Below are 20,626 nucleotides of genomic sequence, written 5' to 3'. Positions count from 1 at the left end.
AGCTATCATCCGTTCGATCGTTGTTGTGTCTGTCAGCATCAACTGAATCAATACTCAACGTCGTTGTCAGACCCAAGAAAAGCAACCTCTGTTTTTGTTTACTGTCATGTGGAATGATGTTTCATTCGATTCGTCCGTGTTTGTCGCCGGCCTTGAGATCGAAGCTACGCGCAGATAAAAACAGATGGAGATGCAGTTCGCTAAGGACCAATAATTCAGATTCTTTGTTTCCAGCCCTAGGTTTCATCAGCTCCCAGTTTCCTAGACATTTGTAGTTTCCCATGGATTTGGATGCCCTTACAAACTTCCGCAGACCGTCATGGAAATTTAACATCACACTTTTATGGTTATCTTTTTTACAGAACTTTAGTCAAAATGACAGTCGAAAACAAGGACTTCAAACTTATATTACAGCGAACTTTATGGGCCGGGTATCTTTTTACAGAGACAGGGACCACATGTACAGCAAGCCCAACATTTTCAGAATTTTTCATTTGGGTTTCAGAATTTTTCAGAACTTGATAAGTAATGACTTTACAACTTACAAGAAAATGAGATATAGCTGGTCATTTTTTTCTACCGGATTGTAAGTCGTAATAACAGACCATCTATTCTCTACCTTCTGTTTCCTCCTTCAGTCATGCAATGCACGTGCTAGTGGTGGACGTACCGAAGGTTAGCCATCCCAAAACACATGGATTTAGACTCTCCCAGGCCCCAGCTGAACAACGGGCCATGGTTTTTGAAAGGCATGCATGCTGCTAGATTATCATATTAAATAACTAGATATTTTCTTCTGGTTGTCAAGGTTAATGTGACTGTAGTATCCTGGTCGTTTCAAAAAGGTGCAGTATACTGGCACAGTGATAATTTCCTTTTGAGGTACCAAACCCATGCAAACAAATTCAAAGAATTAAAAGGATAGATATGCAAATATCTGAAGCAAAAACCGGGGGATCAAGCGATCAACTTCCTGCTGTAGCGGCAGCGGGCAAGACATGTAGGGATGGAAACGAATTTCCACGGTTTCGAATTCGGATTCGATAGGAATAGTGTTAAATGTGCTGGATCGCATATCATATATGATTATATTATTCGGAGGGTATTGAATATCCGGTTACCGGTTACAGATACGGTATATTTTATTCAGTATCTAAACCCTTTCGGTCGGATGGATGGACGGATGGAAAATATCCGTATCGTGTTCATCCCGATAACAGCACGACGTCGCCCCATCATCGCAATTCGTGCACCCTACTGTACACTTCAGCTTGCAGGCCATCCAGCCCACCACGCCGCCGCTTGCGTTGGCACCCCAGTGGAGACCACTCAGCTCCTGAAGGTGGCTAAGAAGCATGGTGTAGTTGGTGATGTGTCCAAAAGATGTCTATAAATTCGGGAATGCTATAGTCACGACGTCCAATAGAGCAGCTGGAATCGGACGGCGCGCGTCGACGTCAAAAGCACCCCTAATTAAAAAAAGGAATCATCCTTATCTGCACGCCGCTTCTCCATGCTACAACCATTCATTTTGCAAGCGCAGCCCCCTCTCCCCTTGCTCCCTGTGGCAGGCTGGCGGCGACAAGCGCGGCGCCCTCTCATCCTCGCCGTCCTTCTCCGCGGTGGGCAGCACGCCGTTGTCCCCGTCACCGAGGAAGGCCTTGTCATCATCTTCGGCGCCAGCGACCCCATTGCCAGCGGAGACGAAGAACGAGATGGAGCCCGTGTTCCGCAAGTTCGACTCGAACGACGACGATCGGAGCTGGCGGCGCTGTTCGAGAGCGTGGGCCACGCGGCCACCGGCGACAAGGTGTTGCGCGTAATGGAGGAGGCCGACGCCGACGCCGTCGAGGAGGACCTCGCTCGGGCTGCGCGCGAGGAGGACCTCGCTCGGGCGGGCGGCGGCGCGCGTGGGCGATCGCGGGATCTCCGAGGTGGCAGTGCACGAGGCCGGTAGCATGCCCCGCGCGGGCGGCGGCGAGCTCCAAGCCGGCGGTGAGAGATCCGGGGGCGGCGAGCCCATGATGTTGTATTAGAATTTTTTGAATATTACAATGGTTGATTCGAGATGTTGAGGTTGAAATTCATGTTGCTATGGGGGTATTCTTCTTAGTTGATTCGAGATGTTGAGGTCAAAATTCACGTTGCTATGGTTGATTTCGTGGAGGTAGCCTTTTTTGCATGTTGCACATGTATGAATTTGATGTTGCAGTAGTGTTGTTTTGATGTTGCGTAAATTTAAATGGATGTTACATGAAGCAGAGCTATAATGCTGCAGCGCGGATTTTACTCTTTGCATCCAGATATTTTGTTTTAGTACGTATTTTTTGATGTTGCAAATATTAATATTTTATATTACAAACGTGTATTCTTAATATTGCAATAAATTTATCAGACGTCTGTATGCTAGCAACTCTGTTATAAATACGGTAAATACGCCTCGAGCTGGACGGACACAACCGTGCTGACACATGCTCGTACTTACTCTCCCATTTTTCCAAATCTCCAATCCACGCTGCCGCCACGCGGCAGGCATATGCGAGCGGGCAGCTTGCAGGCCACGCGCATGACGCCCGTTTGGCTTGCTGCTTCCAGGGCAAGCTAGCGCTCGACGCCGCCGGGAGCATGGCTCACCAGCCAACTGCAGCGCAGGTGCCTCTCCGATCGATTCAGGCGTGACTGCGTGACGATGCGCCTATCAAGTAGCAACTGGACCGGCTGTTGTTCGCCGCCCGCTGCCCGCCGCTGGCGGAGATGATTCTCTCGCGGCTACGCCGTAACGCCGATATTTCTGCTTTATTTTTTTCAAATATACAGGAGTGCTGCGCATCATTGTATTAAGAAGAGAAAATGGATAGTTTCAAATATGCAGGAATATCGGCCTGCACAGGGCCTTCTGGATCAGTAGTAGTGGACCAGTCAACTGTCGCAGCAAGTATTGCCCCTGCTATCTTTCAGGAAGATTTTTTTTCTTCCCTACCTTTTATTGTGTTGAGATGTGCGCAGAGTATCTTGAATGGACGAGATTAAAGCGGGTGGGAGAGCATGCAAACCGTGAGTAAGTGAATTTTGAATTCCGTTTGAACCACTGCGCTATTTAGAATTTATGCAACAAAATGAGATCCAATATGAATATATTTTTAATTTTTTAAATATTTTTTAGAAATCAACATTCGAAATATAGTGCTTCAACACTCTGGAAGCATATGTTCAATAATTTGGATGTACTCCTCCAACATTTTCGAATAAAATGTTTGACTAGTTTCTTAAATTGTTGAACTAAGTTTGGGTAAGTGTTGAATATAGTAGTTTAAAATGTTGAACTTATTGGTTTAATATTTTTATAGTTACGGACTAGAGAGAAAAAGAAACCCACACGTTGGTTGTCCTGTGCTCGTGCTGAACTCCTGTTTTGCTTGCTGCTGTGCATACGCAGATGAGCTGACTGGCGGCAGAGCGCTGCATGTGATTGGACGATGGGCCAAATAACGGGTCTGGTTGATGGGCCGTGGCGGGCTGTGCGATTTCAACGATTTCTATCACAAGGAAGATGTATAGGAGCCCCCCGGTCGCTGGTCATCTGGAACCCTCCGCAGGGCTGGGTCCACTTGAACAGGAGCTGGCCGGTTTGTCACGATCACAAGACCCGCCTCAAGCATCGGATCCTTCCCATGCGGGGGGCCAGGAATCCCTGTCGCGGCTCAGCTCAAAGCTGATCGCCTCCGCAACCACGGTAGCTGGGCACCACAACCACGTCCGACCCAGCAGCCAAGGTTGGCGCAACGGCTAAGGAAGCGGTGCCCGAAGGGCACTCCTTTGGCTGTCTCCAACGGGAGACTCTAAACCGTTCTTTACGCTGTATATAGAGAAGATTCCGTTCTCTATATACTCCAGCAGCGTTTCCTAAATGGTCCTCTAAAATAGAGAACGCTACAGGTTTCCTCTATATATAGAGATTCTCTCTCCTCTTCTTTATTTTTTCTTTACGTTTTAAACACTGGATTAAATAAAAATAAAATATGTCTATAGCATTTGAGGATGATAAATACGTACGTATAAAAATTTGGAACAAAATACGTTTCTAATATAGGGTTTAATGTATAGAGAACGAGATTTAGAGAACGTTGTTGGAGAGAAATGAGATATAGAGGAGAGAATCTTGAAGAGAATTCTGTAAATGAAGGATATAGAAAAGGATATAGAGAACGACGGTTGGAGATAGCCTCAGGCCGGTCGTCTGTCCAGATCCTCCTGTTTGAAACCTCTTTTGGAAAGTGCTTTTCCAGCGCTTTGCCAGGGGAGGCAACGGGCAGCTGCGGCAGACCCACGGCCCCAGCTGCCGTCGCCGACGCCCCACCATTGCCACCGCTAAGGCTGGAAGCGCCGGCCCACGCCGACCTTCCAGCACCACTGTTGCGAGTGTTCCATCCGTCACGGCGTGGATAAGCGGTTGAAGGAGAGGCATTTCAAGCACCTGCCGTGAAGCTCCGGTGGGATGCGTCGCGAGGAGGAGAGCTCCGCCAAGTTCTCAGCGCGCCGCAGTCTCCTGTGAGTAGACCGCGACACAACCTCCTAGAAGCCGTCAGCGTCAACACGAGCGCGGCGGCGACCTGCGTCCGTCCGCCGAGCCTCGATAGGGTGTGGCTGCAGCGGTTGATGTCCGCGTTCCCTGACAGGCGGGTCCTCACGCCGCTAGGGGTCAGCCACACGGATAGGCGGCAGGGCCCGGCACCTCCTCACTCGATGGGAAGGGCGCCGTCGGTGCCGCTGCACCACCGCCTCCACCGGCCGGCGCAGGGGAAGGCACGGGGGGAGCCACCGCGCATAGCATCACAGTAGCTCATCAGCTGTAGAGGGGTGAAGGCGTGAACTCATAGTTCACGGGCTCCAGTTCGTCGTCGGTGCCATCCATGGTGTCTTCCGACCAACGCAGCGCCCTGATCTATCCTGTGGGTGCACTAGGGAAGAACGGGCGTGCATCAGGGGATAGCCCAGGGCAGGTGGGAGCACCCCCCCGCCGCCGGAGCACAGGTAGAGGGAGAAGGCGGGATCTTGGAGGGTGAGGTGGCTGCCAACCTCGGGGTAAGCGCTGGCGTGGGGGTGCGTGAGGCCGGAGAGGTCGCCGAGGCCGGGGTAACCGTCGACGGGAGGAGGTTGGGGGAAGGATCCGTAGAGGGGGTGTCCACAGGGACCGGAGAGGCCGTCGACGCAGAGGGGCTCGTGGCGGTGGAGGAGGAGGGGGCCGTGGCGGCGGTGACCGCCGGGGCCGCAGTGGCCATCGGCGCGGAGTCCTTCATCTCTATGATGAAGTTGGAGCTTGGAACTCCGCCAATATTCCTGCTATCCGTCTAGGGTACAGAAATATCATGAGACCGCGGAGGTGCCGCCACCGGCACCATCATGGGTCACCGTCGTGGCTCTCCGTTGATCACTCTGCTTAGTGCATATGTGATGTGAGGATATTTAGATTTTTTTTAATATTGCAAAAGATGATTTGAGATGTTCAAATTAGCGTAGGTTGATGTTACACTAGAGCAGATGATTTTTATGTTGCAAGATCATTTTGACATGTTTTGTTATGTGTTAGATTTTCCAATGTTACAATAGTTACAATGGGATGTTGAAAAAAGTAAGTATCGTAGTTGCAAATTTTCTTTTCATGTTGCCGGTCTTGGTGAGTTGAAGTTAAATGTGAGGAATAAAGCTTGTCCAGAGGGATGCATTGCTGAATCAGTTTTAACAAAAGAGGCTATGGCACTTTGTTCATAATTTCTTGATGGTTTTCAAAGCTTACTTAATAAGGTCTCAAGGAATGATGATAATGATGAAACACTTGGATGTAATGGCAGGCATCAGCTCTTTTTCCTTATGCTGGAACGACACTTGGAAAGCCATGTAGCTATGTTATAAGAGGTTTGGAAAAACTATAAGCACATAGATATATGCTATTCAATTGTTCCGATACCAATCCATACCTTAGATAATAATCTCAAACTCATAAATATAAATTTTTTTTCATGACACAAGTTTCCTTACAAGGCACATTACAGGCTCACGCTGAACAGATCACGGCTAAACATAATAGACGTCGTGTGAGCCATAGAGATGTCGAGAAAATGCAAAATGAGAAGTTTCATCAATGGTTTAGAGGCCATGTAAGTGTCATATCTCACATCCTTTAAATCTAGCACTAAATTACAAAACTAAACTTTTATGGTTGTTCAGATTATGCAGATCGAGAGGGAAAATGGCATTGATGCTATGAAAGATGACATTAGATGGCATGAAAGATGACATTAGATGGCTAGCCCGTGGCCCTGTTGAAGCAGAAAAAGGTACCATGCTTTCAATAGTTGAGGTTTTCGATTTAGGCCCAAACGGTTGGATGGGGTGACACAAAATAGTGGAGTAGTGCTAACTGCGAAAATTTCCAGTTATGCTAGTGCAAGTGATGATAGACCAGTTTTAGGCGATGTGACATACTACGGGAGGATAATTGATATTATTGAGTTGAACTACTCTGGTAACTTTTCAGTGGTTCTTTTCAAATGTGAATGGGTTGATATTCTATCTGGAAGAGGAATACAAAGGGATAAATATGGTTACAGACTTGTCAACTTTTCACACCTGATACATACCGGAGAAAAGATTGGGCATGAACCTTTCATTTTTCCTAACCAAGCTGACCAGGTGCTTTACGTTGAAGATAAATTAAACCCTGGGTAGTTCGTAGTCATGAAGATGAAACCAAGAGATATATATGATACTGGTTGTGATAAATGGGAAGATAATATCGAAACTGAGCCGTTCTATGTCACACACCTTGGAGAGATGTTTAATAATTAATAATGCAAAAAACAGACATCAATGGTTTAGAACGGACATTGAGGGAACAACAGTGGATGTTAGCACTGGTGGATTGAATGACCAATCATAGTTTGTTTCTTCAATGGTTTGTGTTTCTATAATTTGTCCTCTTTATTTAAATATAGAAGTTATTCTCATTCTTAATGATGCCATAAAAATATACTAGGATCTGAATATAGCTGCATTATTTAAAAATATTAGTATCTCCAGAATTTAGTTTCGTATAGAAAATAAATGATTGTATCAATACAAAGGTAAAAAGTCATTCGTATAAAAAAAATGTGAGGTTCCTCTATGACTTTTTCCTAGCTAGTTATCTCTACCAATAATGTAGAGTTTTTAAGCTAGTGTTCATCTTTTACAGATTTTGCAAATTTTATAGTTCATCTGCTACAATTCATATTCTTCCGTCACCAGGTTTCCTTCATGTGTGACACTTGGAGTTACTAATATTTCTTTTTTATTGCAGAACTATCAAACTTGGAGATAGCTATGAGTTGCAGATATATCATAGTTTGTTTTCATGACAGTGCAAAAGCTACATTTGTAATAAAAACTAGTATAATATACTTTATTGTCATATTTTGAATGAGTTTTGTTTGTAAACGTACTCCTTACCTTATCATCATCTATCGAGCTGACCTCATATCAAATATTGTTGTATCTTGCTGCCAACAAACGAGTCTTTTTTCTTACTAATACTTCTGTTTTTGTAATTTCTTCGACATTCCCAATTGTCTACTCGCGATACTATCTAATGTCATCACATTCATAGCACTTAATAAAAGGAAATAAATCTAAGGGCTTCTTCGTAACACTTAAATTCCAACATTATTTTGTATTTGTTACAAAATACTACTATCTTTGTAACATTTTAGGTGTAACATACTTTTATGTTACTATAAATATTTTCTATGTAATACAATTTTACATAACAAGTGTTATGTGTTAGAACACTCATCTGTAACACATAATTTTGTATTCCTATTAAACTTCCTGTAACATAATGATGAATACACAATAATGAATGTGTTATAAGAGTGTGTTACAATATCTATATTATATAGTAGTGCTCCTATACGTAGGTCACCACCGCAACTTGACTTGGTACGGTTGTGCATTTCTCTTATGATAGCCCGTCGATGGCCATGAGCGAGGTGGGCGACCGCTCCGGGCCCCAAAAAGGAAGGGCCCCCCCCCCCCCAACCAAAACTTGACAGTCCATGGCCTATTAACCCATCAATGACACTCTATTAGTTGTTCGGTGCATTACGGCAACTGAATCATCACAGCGAGTGTCGTCCGCATCAAGTACTGTGTCCCTTTCTCATTCGGCGTCGTCGTTGGCTGTCACGAACGTGCGAGTCGCGATTGTCGATTGTCAATCCCATAGGCCGTCGCCGCTGCCTATGATGAGTCCCCTCCCATCCAGGCATCCAGCCCCTGGGCCCCTGTCTTGACGTAGTCCATGCAGCCATGTAGACGCTAGGCGATTTACTGATCTTTGATCTCAGACCTCAGCATTTCATAGACTCACGGACACAATTTGCAACAGCGGCTGCAGTCAACAACACTTCAAGAGACCCAACATAAATACGTGAGGTACTGAGGTGAGTTGAAAAATATGATTCGAGCTGAAATTTGACCATACCTAGTTCTAAATAGCACAGCTAATTTTTGTACATATACATGTGCTACTCGAATGAATTCAAAATACTCTTGTTTAGTTTATGAAATTAATTATGAAGACTGCTAGTTCTTTAATTACTTGAGTTATATAATTGTGCAAAGTACGTACTTGTATTAAGCATAGGGCTCCATATTCTATTTCGCACTGGGGTCCCAAATTCCTGGAGACGGACCTGCTTATGATTCTATCCTTATCCATTTTACTAGTAATCCCGAGTAGCTCCTCACACTCTAGCCCTACCACACTGTGGCTGTGCTTGGGCTGGGCAATTCGCCTTGGGTCATGATATGGGCCCGCAGCCCATCCTTTCTGCTTTGTTGAATTGCGTTCTGCAGAACATGTCACATAGGTATTTAGGTACATTTCATGTTTAGGTACGTATATGAAAATAAGATTAGGATGTATGGTGAATGAAATTTACATGCACAACAAATCTGTCAATGTATATAACAGCTGCGTACATGTATATATATATTTTATACTGGACCAAAAGATATTTTCTCAGCAGCTCAGCGCCTCATCCCAACGCCGACACACTCTTCCTTTGTAGAAGAACAGGTTTAGGTGCTCATGAGTGTTAGCATGTTGGTTAGCTAGTTACCCATTCTATTGGCTCAAACCATGCATCCTATTACTACCCAGAACGTGATATGCTATTGCTCACAATAATCTGGCCTACAACCTCCAGTGCATTTATGTACACGTTCTTTAGATGAAAAAAAATTGCACCTTGTTAGCATTTGCTTCTACATGGTGACAGAAAAAATAGATAATTTAATCACTCCTTCCATTGCTTTTCCTTTGTTTGCCGATCATAGCATCGTAATCCACAATGACATGGTGCTCACTCTACAATAAATTGGCCAGGACACGTAAACGATGGACCTGAGCCATTTCTTGCTGTCGTCCATGTGTACCACTGGTAGATGGACCTAGTGATTTTCCATGCACGGACCCTTTTTAGTGCCCGCGTCGGTAGGAATGATGTGACGATGATGTCTTTTGGGTGCCAAGCCTATCGATCAAGACCTTCGGTTTGAGTGGAACCGCACAGACAAGCTCCAAGTTGTGCCATGATACTTTGGCTGCATGTAACCCTATAGAATCAGTTCACGATGTCTCCCAGCCCTACATGCATCGTCGTTTATGTACCTGTATACTGCTATCAGTATTGTCACAACAGGCGTTAGCGTAACTCATTGGTCTTAAGATGGTCTGTGCTTTGGTAGGAATTTCTATTACACCTCCTGTTGACCCTTTTCCTTTTGCCAGGACCTATACGCCTTGCTATTTAGAGGGGATGTTGATCTTGTTTGGTGCCATGAATATAATAAGGATCACATTATGTTATGTCAGAGGCTCATAACTTTGCACCAAGTCCTCCTAATTACTCTGGTCCCAAATCGTCCTAAGTGATGATATAGATTATAGTGTCCAAGATTTGAAGATTCACTAAGCTCTATACATGTAAAAAAAATAACTTCAGCATGTGCATGCACTTATTATCATCTAGATATCACCTTATGTTGTTATTTGTCTTTTCAAAAATTTGGGAATACACGAAATATCAAGATGGTTAGTAGTATGCAATCATTTGTATTGTTTTTATATTGCTACCAAAATCTTATTTTCTATTATAAAGATAATTTAAATGTGAAATCTAATTGTGTAACTTCCAGACTTTCACATGATGGGGCGGGAAAGCATATAACAGTAACTATTTAACATATCATCCATGATAAAGAACACGAAAAATTGAAGACTAAATCAGGCATGTACAATGTTGCAATGATTTAGGGCTTGTACACAAAGATTGAGGGCTCCATCATGCATGATTGCTCCATTAGACAAGAGATTGAATGCTTGGTTGTATATTTTCTCGGTGAACTATTGATGCACATATAAGCATTTGATACATACGTTTGAATGTCGATATAGGAGGGGCATGGAATTGAATTGAGTTCAATACTAAATCAAATGAGGGATTGAAATAGGCAACAATTCATTTCTATTGTTTGGATGACCATTGAATTAGAGTTTGGAACCCTAGGAAGCACACCAATTCGATTAATGTTTGGCTGAACAAAAACATGAAATTGATATTTGTTATGTTGTCCTCCGCCATCATGGCCGACAACCCCTCACCGCCACCGCAAGTCATGGGGTTCTCTTCCGGCCTACCGCCCGCCTCGCCGTCGTCTAGCCGCCCGTTGAGCAACAGTCGCCCCATGCAAGAAGAAGGGAAGGGGCAGGCACACCAGCCATGAGGAAGAAGGGAAGGGTCGCTGACCGCGAGCTCGAAGCGGAAGATGAAGACGAAGACGAAGACGACGTGCGCGGGCGGGGCTGCGGCAGTGATGGCGCCAGGGGATGTAGTGCGCAAGCCAGGGGATGTAGTGCTGCGCACGAGGATGGCGAAGGTTGGGAGGGAGCGGGGGTGTACGTGCAGAAAAGGTGCGGAAAAAGTGGAGGGACCTAGAAGACATAGGTAATTCAACCCAATATGAAAGGGGTATGGTTCGGTATCGGAGGGTTGAGTACTGTGAATACCGGTTGGTATTGAGGCTGAATTACAATTTTAAATTTTAAAACATCCAAACAGAGGCTGCAATTGAAGCTCATAAATGATAATTCTATATCTACGTCCAAACGGGATGCAAGGGTTTTGGCTATAAAAACGTTAGTACAGGTAGACCCCTGCGTTTCGGCCCAAAAGTTTTTAAGTAGTTCGCTTTGATAGCCCAGAACGAAGAATTGGCCCAACAGGCCGACGCATAGAGGGGCCTGCTCTCAACCCTAGCACGGCCTCGCGCCTGTCCGCGCCCACGCCGTCCGTCCGCGCCTCTGCGTTCCGCCACTCTGCAGTCCTCTCGCCCGTTCTCCATCTCCGGTCCAGGCGCCGCCGCCTGCACTCGACGCCACACCCCACGACGTCCGAGCGGCCGAGCCCCTAGCACCACTGGCCGCCGGCGTCTTGCCGCTGTCGTGCAACCGGCCGACGCCCGGCGCCTCGAGCCCGGTCAGGTCCTACGCTGCTGCGCAACGCCCAGGGACCCGCGCCTCGACGGCGGCGCCAGCACCGCGGCACTGGAGCCATCCCCTATCGGCAAATTCCTTCGCGAAGACAGGTGACCAGTACGTGCAAATTCTCCAATCTCAGTCCCACTTTCATGTCGCAAACTGCAAGTGTAGATTCACTGATTGATTGGTGTGTCCATAGGCCATTGGCATGTGGTTCAGTTGTTAGGGATTGCTTAGCCTGGCCTAGAAACTGAAATCAGGCCTTGCTGTAAAGCAAAAGTCCTAGACTAGTATTGCACTCTTCTAGTAAGACCTTACCTATGTTCAAACTCTTATATTGTAAAAGTTGTGCAAATTTCGAACTTATTTATTTTGTTTTAAGGTATTATGCGACCTTTTAAATATATTATTGTACTTTTAGTTATTTTATACTTGTATGTACCAAATTGTTGGTGAAACTTTGTAGTTGTGTTACCGAATTGTGTATTGGATTATACCATATTGCTTATTGGGACTTTTGGCTAGGCATACCCTAAGTTCAAATCCTGGGTCCGCCACTGGTGATGGGAGGGAGGGAGGGAGGGTAAATGGATGTTACACAGTCAGGAAGACAAGGCAATGCCATTAGTTTTCTTTTATCAGTTTTATGTTTTCATCAAATTTATCATATGATTACGCGTGGAATTAAAATATCATACGAACTATGCATTTATGTGGCTGTATGTGAGCTGATGTGGGTGGTTTGGGCTCTTAGATACGGCCCTAGTCTTGTGGAGTCATAGGCTCCGCCAATGGAACACATACTGACGAAAATCTTTTGACCATTCTGACTTGTCCTTGCCCTGCGGCCCTGCCTCATGTAATCTGGATGAATAAGATTGTAGTAGCTTTGATCTTTTAGTTTGATAGTGATTTTCTCATAACAATGATTCATTTTGCACCTAATGGATGATGTCTTTCTTTCAGGTTTAGGGGCATACAGGTCAATTTACATTCAGGATCTCCAGACAGCTGCCTTTTGGAAAAGTGAGTCCAGAACAGTTATTCCACACAGGGCCTATCCATATTCCTCCCTGTCCGCCACCATGAACCCTGCCAACAGTGAGGCAGCACGGCACAAGGACAAGAAGCAGAAAAGGAAGAAGCACAAGGATGCCATTGAGGACGACTGCGGCGCTGCAACAGCTGAGGAAAGCGCACCCCACGAGAAGAAGAAGCAGAAGCAGAGGAAGGATGGAGGTGAGGGGGAGGAGAAGACGAAGAGGCTGAAGCCGACTGTGAGCATTGCTGTTGCCGGCTCCATCATTGACAACGCCCAGTCCCTCGAGCTCGCCACCATGGTCTGAACCCTACCTATTATGGTGGACCAGTGATTATGATTCTCGCAGCACAAAAGCTTAAAAGGGAATCTCTTCTGTTTCAGCTGGCTGGTCAGATCGCCCGCGCCGCAACCGTCTTCCGCATAGATGAGGTCGTCGTCTTTGACAGCACTCCCGCTTCAGAGAATGGCGACACGGGTGATGGTGAAGAAAGCGGCGCACGTTTCCTTGTTCGGATATTGGAGTATCTGGAGACTCCGCAGTACCTACGCCGGCGCCTTTTCCCAATGCACAAGAACCTGAAGTTTGTGGTGAGATGTCAAGCAATGTTGTTCTGTTGGCATTTGACGAATGATGATTTCTGCTGGTGCTAATTTCGCTGTGCTATTTCTCGCAGGGATTGCTTCCACCACTTGATGCGCCACACCACGTGCGCAAGCACGAATGGTCCGAGTTTCGTGAAGGTGACATCTCTCCTGATACTGCTGGTATCAATTTTTAATTGCTGAACTCACAAGGCATGCTGAACATTTGGAATGATGTACTAAATCTTTAGGCTTCTTGGACACAGACCATAAATGTGTATTTTCTATACTAAATTATGGTCATGTAGTGCTCCTTCACTTCTAGCTTGCACATCTTCATTCAATTGTTATCATTTCTGTTGTTCTGGCATTTGGAAGGGCTAATCAAACTGGGTTGGTATATCAATATGGTGATGCCAAGGGGTGTTCCCCTTCGTAGGTACTGAATTATCCTGTTCGTTCAAAGGAGACACTTGAAGGGTGGGATCTTTTTGACACTGCTAAACTGTTGAAAGTAAACTGACTATTAGTAGAATGGTGGGGAGATATGTAATTCAAATGTACAATTAGGTGGAGAAGTGCAAAAGAATTTGGTTACACCGAATTAACATTTAAAATATATAGGAGCAATGATATAACTTGCTCTGTACTGATAAATATGAAACGAAAAGGAAGTATTACATTGCATCTAATTGTGTGTATTACATTGCATTATGTATCTCTGCTAGCATAAGGTGTTTGTTTCACTTATTTATAATCATGTCCAACTAATTCATGTTGGATAATCTTCAGCTATCACACATTTTGGCATTTTTGATTCAACAGATGCTTACATGTTACTGAATTTAGACAGGTGTAACATTGGAGGGTGATCGCTCAAAGGGGACCCTTGTTGATGTGGGATTAAGCAAGGTATGTATGGTACTTTTAGCGTCCTTTTCCTGTTCTCCACAACAGTTGTCTGGGGAAAGATTTTTGCTGAGTTAGAAGATATGCTGAATAAGTTTTTGTGCAACCCTGGATCCCTGCATCTAACAAAACTATGCTAGCAAAATCTGATGCAAATGGTCCATTGTAAATGTTGTTTGTAGGGTCAAGAGGTTAAGACTATTAAAATACCTATTCAGTTCTTAATTGTTTTGAAACTGGGTTATGTTTGAGATAGACTATGATAGAAGTCAATGTGCCTTCATGGTTTGGATCATCTTATAGTTATAGTGAGGATGGGTGTAACTTTTGCAATAGCAATAGGTTGCAATGTAAGTAAATATTTTTATACTTGACATAACAGTCTAGAAAACCCATGTGTTCTACTTTGATAATGCATGTCTTCAGTAAATTAGAATGTTCCAAGTTCGTAAGGCAGCAACATGTTACCATGGAAAAAGTGGAAAGTGTATATTTGACTTTACTTATGCTTTGAAGCAGCTTGAATCAGGTGAGGAACTGATTGATCAGCGTAATCTTTTATTCCTTAGTGTCCCAAAAAGAGCCTTGTAGTAGTTGCGTTTCAGCTTGTTCCGGGGCTGTTTATGAGCTTAGGCAACTTTTAAGTGAGGAGGCTATCAGACTTGACAACCTATGGGAATACTTAAACTGAGCAAGCCCTTAAATATATCCTGCTTTGGTTAGTTGGTTCTTTTCTCTAGCCCCCCCGTTAATGCTTTTTAAGACATATGCTGAAGCTAGGCAAAATAGAAGCCCTAACATTCTGACTGGTCTCAATTTATCATTTATAGATAAAACAAGATTTCACAATGTATATTATCCATCCACACTTAAATGACTTTATATATATTATATAAAATATAAAATAAATTAACACTTCGATGCAAAGGATTTAGCACTGATTCTAGTTTATCATGATTCTGTAGAATGTTCTAGTTGAGCAAACACTAGAACCAGGGAAGAGAGTAACTGTAGCCATGGGAACCAATCGTGACCTAACAACAGGTAAACAACTTATTTCATGGATTACTATAAATACTACCATATTGATATTTCTTTGTTGGTTCTATTGTCTGAAGAATTTATAATCTTGAGTAAGCTAGACAACCCTCATGAGGACAATTCCTAAGCATTTACATTTGTTGGTTCTATTGTTATAGCAAATTTTCAAGAGAAGTGTTATGGTGCTTGGAAGGTACCTTAGGTTCCTCCCCTATAAAATAATCGAACAATTTATCTTCATAAGAGCAGTTCAGGAACACAAATGTTTATAATCATCAATGGGACTGATGTCACGTGGGTTGCGGGGATGGAAAAGGCTGAGGCATGGCGTGAGAAGTGTTTGCATGTTCCTTCTTTCTGTTGCTGGCAAATAAATAGAAGAGAACACCCTGAGAAGCTGCAGCTTCATCGCAGCACAAAATCCTCTGTGTTCACTCATGTCGTGTGAGTTCATCGTCGTGTTCTTGAGTTGATGGTGTTCCAGCCAGAGAGCTCTATCAGTCTTTCCCTTCTTCAGCCTATCCATCATTGACCTTTTGCCAAGAAGAGGGAAAGGCCGTGCTGTGCCTGACACCATGCTGCTTCACACCCACAATTCTATCCTGGTCGGCGAACTCCAGCTGTAAGCAATAGTGCCTTTTCTTCCTCCCTTCAACCATCAGATTGGTTGCCTTAATGATTCACTGTTAATCCTTGTGAGAACAGTGCAAGAAACACAGCCAAGGTGCTTGAAGGATAGCATACCACATGATCACATACAATAATTTCTTTAATTTGGAGTTTTTCTACATAATTTCCATCCCAAATGAGGTGGTGCAATCTCATCAGAAAAGTATAAAATCAAGTGTGGTTGCATGACATTTCAGTTATGGCAATGGGAAGGTGGATCATATGCACTGAAGAAATGGCTGTACTATAGAAAATTGCTTAAATACTCTCCTGTAGAACAATTGCTTTACTCTCCTGTTGATGGTGATGCAAACCTGACCTATAGGAATAGGTATGAAGTTACTAATATTTACTAGATTTTGTGATGAGAAAACTATTTTGGATAGGCAGCTGATAAGGGCTGAACCAAAAGGCCCCTCCCTCTATCAGAGGAAGAAGGGCATAGAAACTTATAGTTCGTCAGAGGAAGAAAGTCACGGGGCACTCACGCATCGGTCCAGGCAGCGAACAGGGACAGGTGCACGATGGGCATGGCTGCCAGACTGGCCAGGGCCAGGGGCACTTAGTTGCTGTTGAAGTTCTATGAATTTTATTCGGCTGTGATACTCAGAAGGAAGATCTGTTGTACTGGAACAAAGATATTTGAGAAGTACTAAACTACCCTCTGCTCTAATTTTGATGAGAGAATGAAATTGTTTTTCTACCCTTCCACCTAATCATCTGATTGGTACCTGGTATCCTATTTTGTTGTACCGTCCCATGACTTAAGTAGAGCTACATTTCAGTTTTGATCGTTGCACCTGAACTAACAATAGAGGGAAGGTACCTAAGGTTACCTTCAAGCATGTAACACCTAATTTTTCAAATGATATGCATTCATTCACGATATGTACTGTGGTTGTTGCTTCCTCTTCCAATTTTTGATGTTTCTCATTTCAGCTCAAAGCTCATAAGTCTGGTTGTTCCCAATTTATTCTTCTGATGTATGTTTTGAACTATGTACTGTGTTATTTTGCCATTGATACTGTAACTGCATTTGTACTTGCATGCAGCTTGCGTAAGGAAAGTTGTTCCCCCCTCCACCCCAAGGGAAGAGATGGGATCTTATTGGGGCTATAAAGTGCGTTATGCTTCAAGTTTAAGTGGTGTTTTCAAAAATTCCCCATACAAGGTACAGTTTTCGCATTCTCAATTTGTTGTTCAGAAAAAATGAGTTATTATTACTCACTTCTACCCTCCCTTGATTTATTCATTTAATATTTTCACCATCTCTAGGAAGAATATGACCATATCATTGGCACTTCGGAGCATGGACAAATAATTAATTCTTCGGAGCTGACCTTACCTTCTTTTAGGTATGCCATCTGTGATCCTCATGGACCACCTTGAGAGACCAATTTGGATTTGATCCCTTCTATTATTCAGTTTTGTGTGTTCAATTTTGCAAGGGTGCTTCAGCTTTATTGAAGTACACAAATCTGTATAAAAAAAGCCTTTAGTCCTAGCAAGTTGGGGTAGGCTATAGTTGGAACCCAACAAGAGCCACCAACAAGCGGACAGAACGAGAAAAAGAAGGAAATACAGTTTTCGTTAAATAGTGGTGGGACGTTGGGAATGGGCCATAGCTCCTGAAAGAGGTCAGGATGATCAGAAAGTATGACTCGGTGTTGGGAAACACCACGACCCCCTCCAGCTGCATCACAGCGCACTGCCATGAAGAGGAGGCTCTAACCGGGGGAAATATAGTCCATAATGCTCTCAAATATCCCCAGCCAATGCCTTCTGTACTGACCGTACCGGGGGCAGAAACGTAACCTTGACGATCCCTTAATGGCCCCAATGTCTATAAATACCCACCCTGGGGCACTAACCAAACAGACAACTTCAAGGAGTTAGACACTTGAACTCGCCGTTCCCCTAGAAGCCCTACGGGACCTCGCCTTCCTGCTCCAGGGCCCCAAAATACTTGTTTGGGCTTTGTAACCAGGAACACTTTATATTTCATCAAATAATCAAATAGTTACATTAATGTGTGGTTTTTGTTTACTAAAATAGGAACCAGATCTCTACCATTCTTAAATCCAACTGCAATTTGTGAACATGACCAAAGTTCTTGTTAATCGCAGTAGCTGCTGCCATATTCTTTGTTTTAACTTGTCGTGAGTGGATAAATTTTAAATCAAGGAATTATACACTTAATTAATGAACTGATACATTGTAGTAAAATTCGTTCTGTATTGGGGTAAGTATTTGTACTATTTCCATAATATGAAGGTGTGCATAGTACACTGTAACCATGCGTCCTATGAGAAAAACTCACGCCATGTATGTAGGTACCATTGTTAGAGTCTATCTAGCAACTTATGAGGCTTCATTTGACAGGCATCTTCTGATTGCATTTGGTGGACTTGCTGGTTTGGAAGAAAGCATTGAAGAAGATACAAACTTGAAAGTATGGCTGTTCTCTTTCTTCAATACTTCCAATTTCTAGTGCAACCTGATACTTGCACGAAAATTAGGAGTTAAGAAAGTATTATCTATGGTTGAATTAAGAGCACTTAGACTGTTAACATTGCATGAAAACCTAAGCTAATTTGGTAGCTGAAAATGTTCATCTTTCATTTGGGGGCTCTTACATTTGATTAATGATTGTCATACTATTACTTCGTTTGGTGTTAAATTCGCATACTTCTCTGACAGGGTAAACATGCGAATGATGTATTCACATCTTATTTGAATACGTGCCCCAACCAAGGAAGCAGAACAATAAGAACAGAGGTACCTGCTTTTTAAGCTTTAAAAAGTCCATTTGTTATAAAATCTGCTTATGCTAACAATAATAGCCAACTTTTCCCAGGAGGCCCTTCTCATTTCCCTCCAATACTTCCAAGATCCCATCAGACGAGTAGAACAACAAATGTAGGTTGTGATACAGACGCATGCAAATCTATTCTTGGGCAACAAAAGTGAAGCTGCTTGCTATAGAGCTCCAGTGGTGACATTGGAGTTTGCTCACAGAAAGTTTTGGCCTGTTGCCTATGTGTCAGTGAATTTTATTCAAGAGGTCGCTGTTGTGAACATCTTAGCACACTTACTGAAGCGGTGAAAATTTGTAGTGGAACTGATTTCACCAAAAGGGCTTCGGTGTTAGGTGGCCGTCTCAATGTATCCAGTGGTTGGCCACGGTACATCTGTATCGTTGTTAACGCCGAAGGTCATGCCTTGGTAAAGATTGACTTGTTTCCGTTTTCCCTCCTTCCTTTCAACCAAGCTGCAGTTATCCATGAGTTCTACCGAGTCAATATTTAGGGAGAAATTAAAAAACCTACGATTATTTTGACATGGTTTGCAAAAACCTACAACTTTTGGTACCTTTTGCGAAAACTTGTAACTATTTTGACAAGATTTAAGACAAGCCATAACTTTACATGGTGGCAAAATAGCTAGAGTTTGGATTAAAAAAGGAGAAATTTTAAGTTGTTTGGAGATTTTAGGAGCCGTTGAGGGCTCCAGATCCAATGGTTAAAAGGGAGGAGGAGCTAGTTAGTTACGAAGAAATAAAGACGTGGATCAGAACCTATTATTTTTTGGAGCAGGAAACCCCTGATTAGAGAAAAAAAGCTTCTAATACCTTAAAAAGATCAACGGCTCAGATTTTTCAGAGGGAGGAACAAGCACCGTAACAACTCTAAAAAAAGGTATAGTTTTGGCAAAGTTATAGGCTTGCAATGTCTCAAGTTATGGTTTTGTGCATAACTATGTTATTACAATAGTTGTTTGTTTGGCGTCATTCTGCTTATTTGGAGCGAATGATGCATCACTTTATTACTGATCACCATGTACATTGATGTTTCTGATTCCTCCATTCGTTTTGGTTCAAGGATTGCTGTTTCTGGTTTCTCCATTCATTGCGGTTCTTCGATTTCCATCTTAAAGAGGCTATTCTGGTTTTTCCTATAACCTAAATTTCTAATAACTCTATTTCTAAGATATGTCATTAAGGATAACTAATTAACTTATCATAAAAATAGAATTTCTAGAATTTAAAAATATATGTACTTTTAAAAAATGAACTAATTCCGTTATTTTAAATGCTGTACATTTAAAAACGCTGGGAGCAAGAAATTTTTAAGGGCCTTAGTGATCGATCCACCCTTTCACCGAAGTTATGATAATTTATCCTTTTTAGAAAATATGCAGGGGAGTTGTGTGTCTTTGTATTAAGAAGAAAAATATGATTTACAATGTAGCCAGCTAGCTGTCTTGCTTTGGTAACGTGTATGCCGGCAAGGCCAACTGCTGTAACGTGACAATTTCTTGCAGCAGTGACAAATATGATTTACAATAGCCAATGGAGCCAATCACTGTCCCGTCGGCAAGGCCAGAGTTCCAAGGCTTCCCATGCTGCCGAAATCATGTCGATCGACCGGAGCATGCGTGCTCTGAGCAGGCGTCGCGGCGTCGCTCTCAGGGCATGGGAAGGGCTAGACAAGTATATAATGTACTGGTAGTGGTACAGAACTGGAGATGGCTACCACAGGCTGAAAATGGGTCAGAGACGTACACAATGGCATGGTCCGAATTCCGTAAAAAATCAACATGGTATACACCTCCAGCATTTGTATTTGCATTTTTTTCAAACGAGAAATTTCATAACGGCATGGATACTTTTTTTACTGAGAGCCAGCACGGAGTTCGACACACTCAGGATTCAGAAAAGAAAGGGAAAATCACATAACAGAAATCTCATGCTCTCAACCCTTGCTCTATAGCCACCATCTGTGTTTAGGGTCGGCACCAAACAA

At 43.4% G+C, this 20,626-nt stretch overlaps 1 protein-coding gene across 2 annotated transcripts; it reads left to right on the top strand.

The window, feature by feature from the left end:
- The first annotated feature begins 11,385 nt into the window (after positions 1 to 11,385).
- LOC112883533 (putative methyltransferase C9orf114 homolog) lies at positions 11,386 to 19,108 on the top strand. Of its 2 annotated transcripts, none has more exons than XM_025948838.1 (11): positions 11,386 to 11,685; positions 12,545 to 12,918; positions 13,002 to 13,208; positions 13,295 to 13,361; positions 14,056 to 14,114; positions 15,077 to 15,155; positions 16,874 to 16,992; positions 17,097 to 17,176; positions 18,204 to 18,273; positions 18,522 to 18,599; positions 18,679 to 19,108. In XM_025948838.1, the coding sequence occupies exons 2-11, from the start codon at positions 12,664 to 12,666 to the stop codon at positions 18,742 to 18,744; spliced, it is 1,080 nt and encodes a 359-aa protein (XP_025804623.1). In that variant the 5' UTR covers positions 11,386 to 11,685; positions 12,545 to 12,663; the 3' UTR covers positions 18,745 to 19,108. The 2 variants fall into 2 exon arrangements, with proteins under 2 accessions (XP_025804623.1, XP_025804622.1); XM_025948837.1 differs by having other exon boundaries at positions 11,386 to 11,692.
- The last annotated feature ends 1,518 nt before the right edge of the window (positions 19,109 to 20,626 follow it).

The sequence above is a fragment of the Panicum hallii genome, chromosome 2, assembly GCF_002211085.1.
Source record: "Panicum hallii strain FIL2 chromosome 2, PHallii_v3.1, whole genome shotgun sequence".
In the NCBI taxonomy this organism is placed as follows: Eukaryota; Viridiplantae; Streptophyta; class Magnoliopsida; order Poales; family Poaceae; genus Panicum; species Panicum hallii.
The sequence above is the reverse complement of the archived record's forward strand: the minus strand, read 5'-3'. Positions and strand labels throughout refer to the sequence as shown.

Coding starts and splice junctions, on each gene's coding strand:
- LOC112883533 (XM_025948838.1), top strand. CDS start 12,664: ATGAACCCTGCCAACAGTGAGGCAGCACGGCACAAGGACAAGAAGCAG. Junction 12,919..13,001: donor CCCTCGAGCTCGCCACCATG/GTCTGAACCCTA, acceptor CTTCTGTTTCAG/CTGGCTGGTCAGATCGCCCG. Junction 18,600..18,678: donor GCAGAACAATAAGAACAGAG/GTACCTGCTTTT, acceptor AACTTTTCCCAG/GAGGCCCTTCTCATTTCCCT.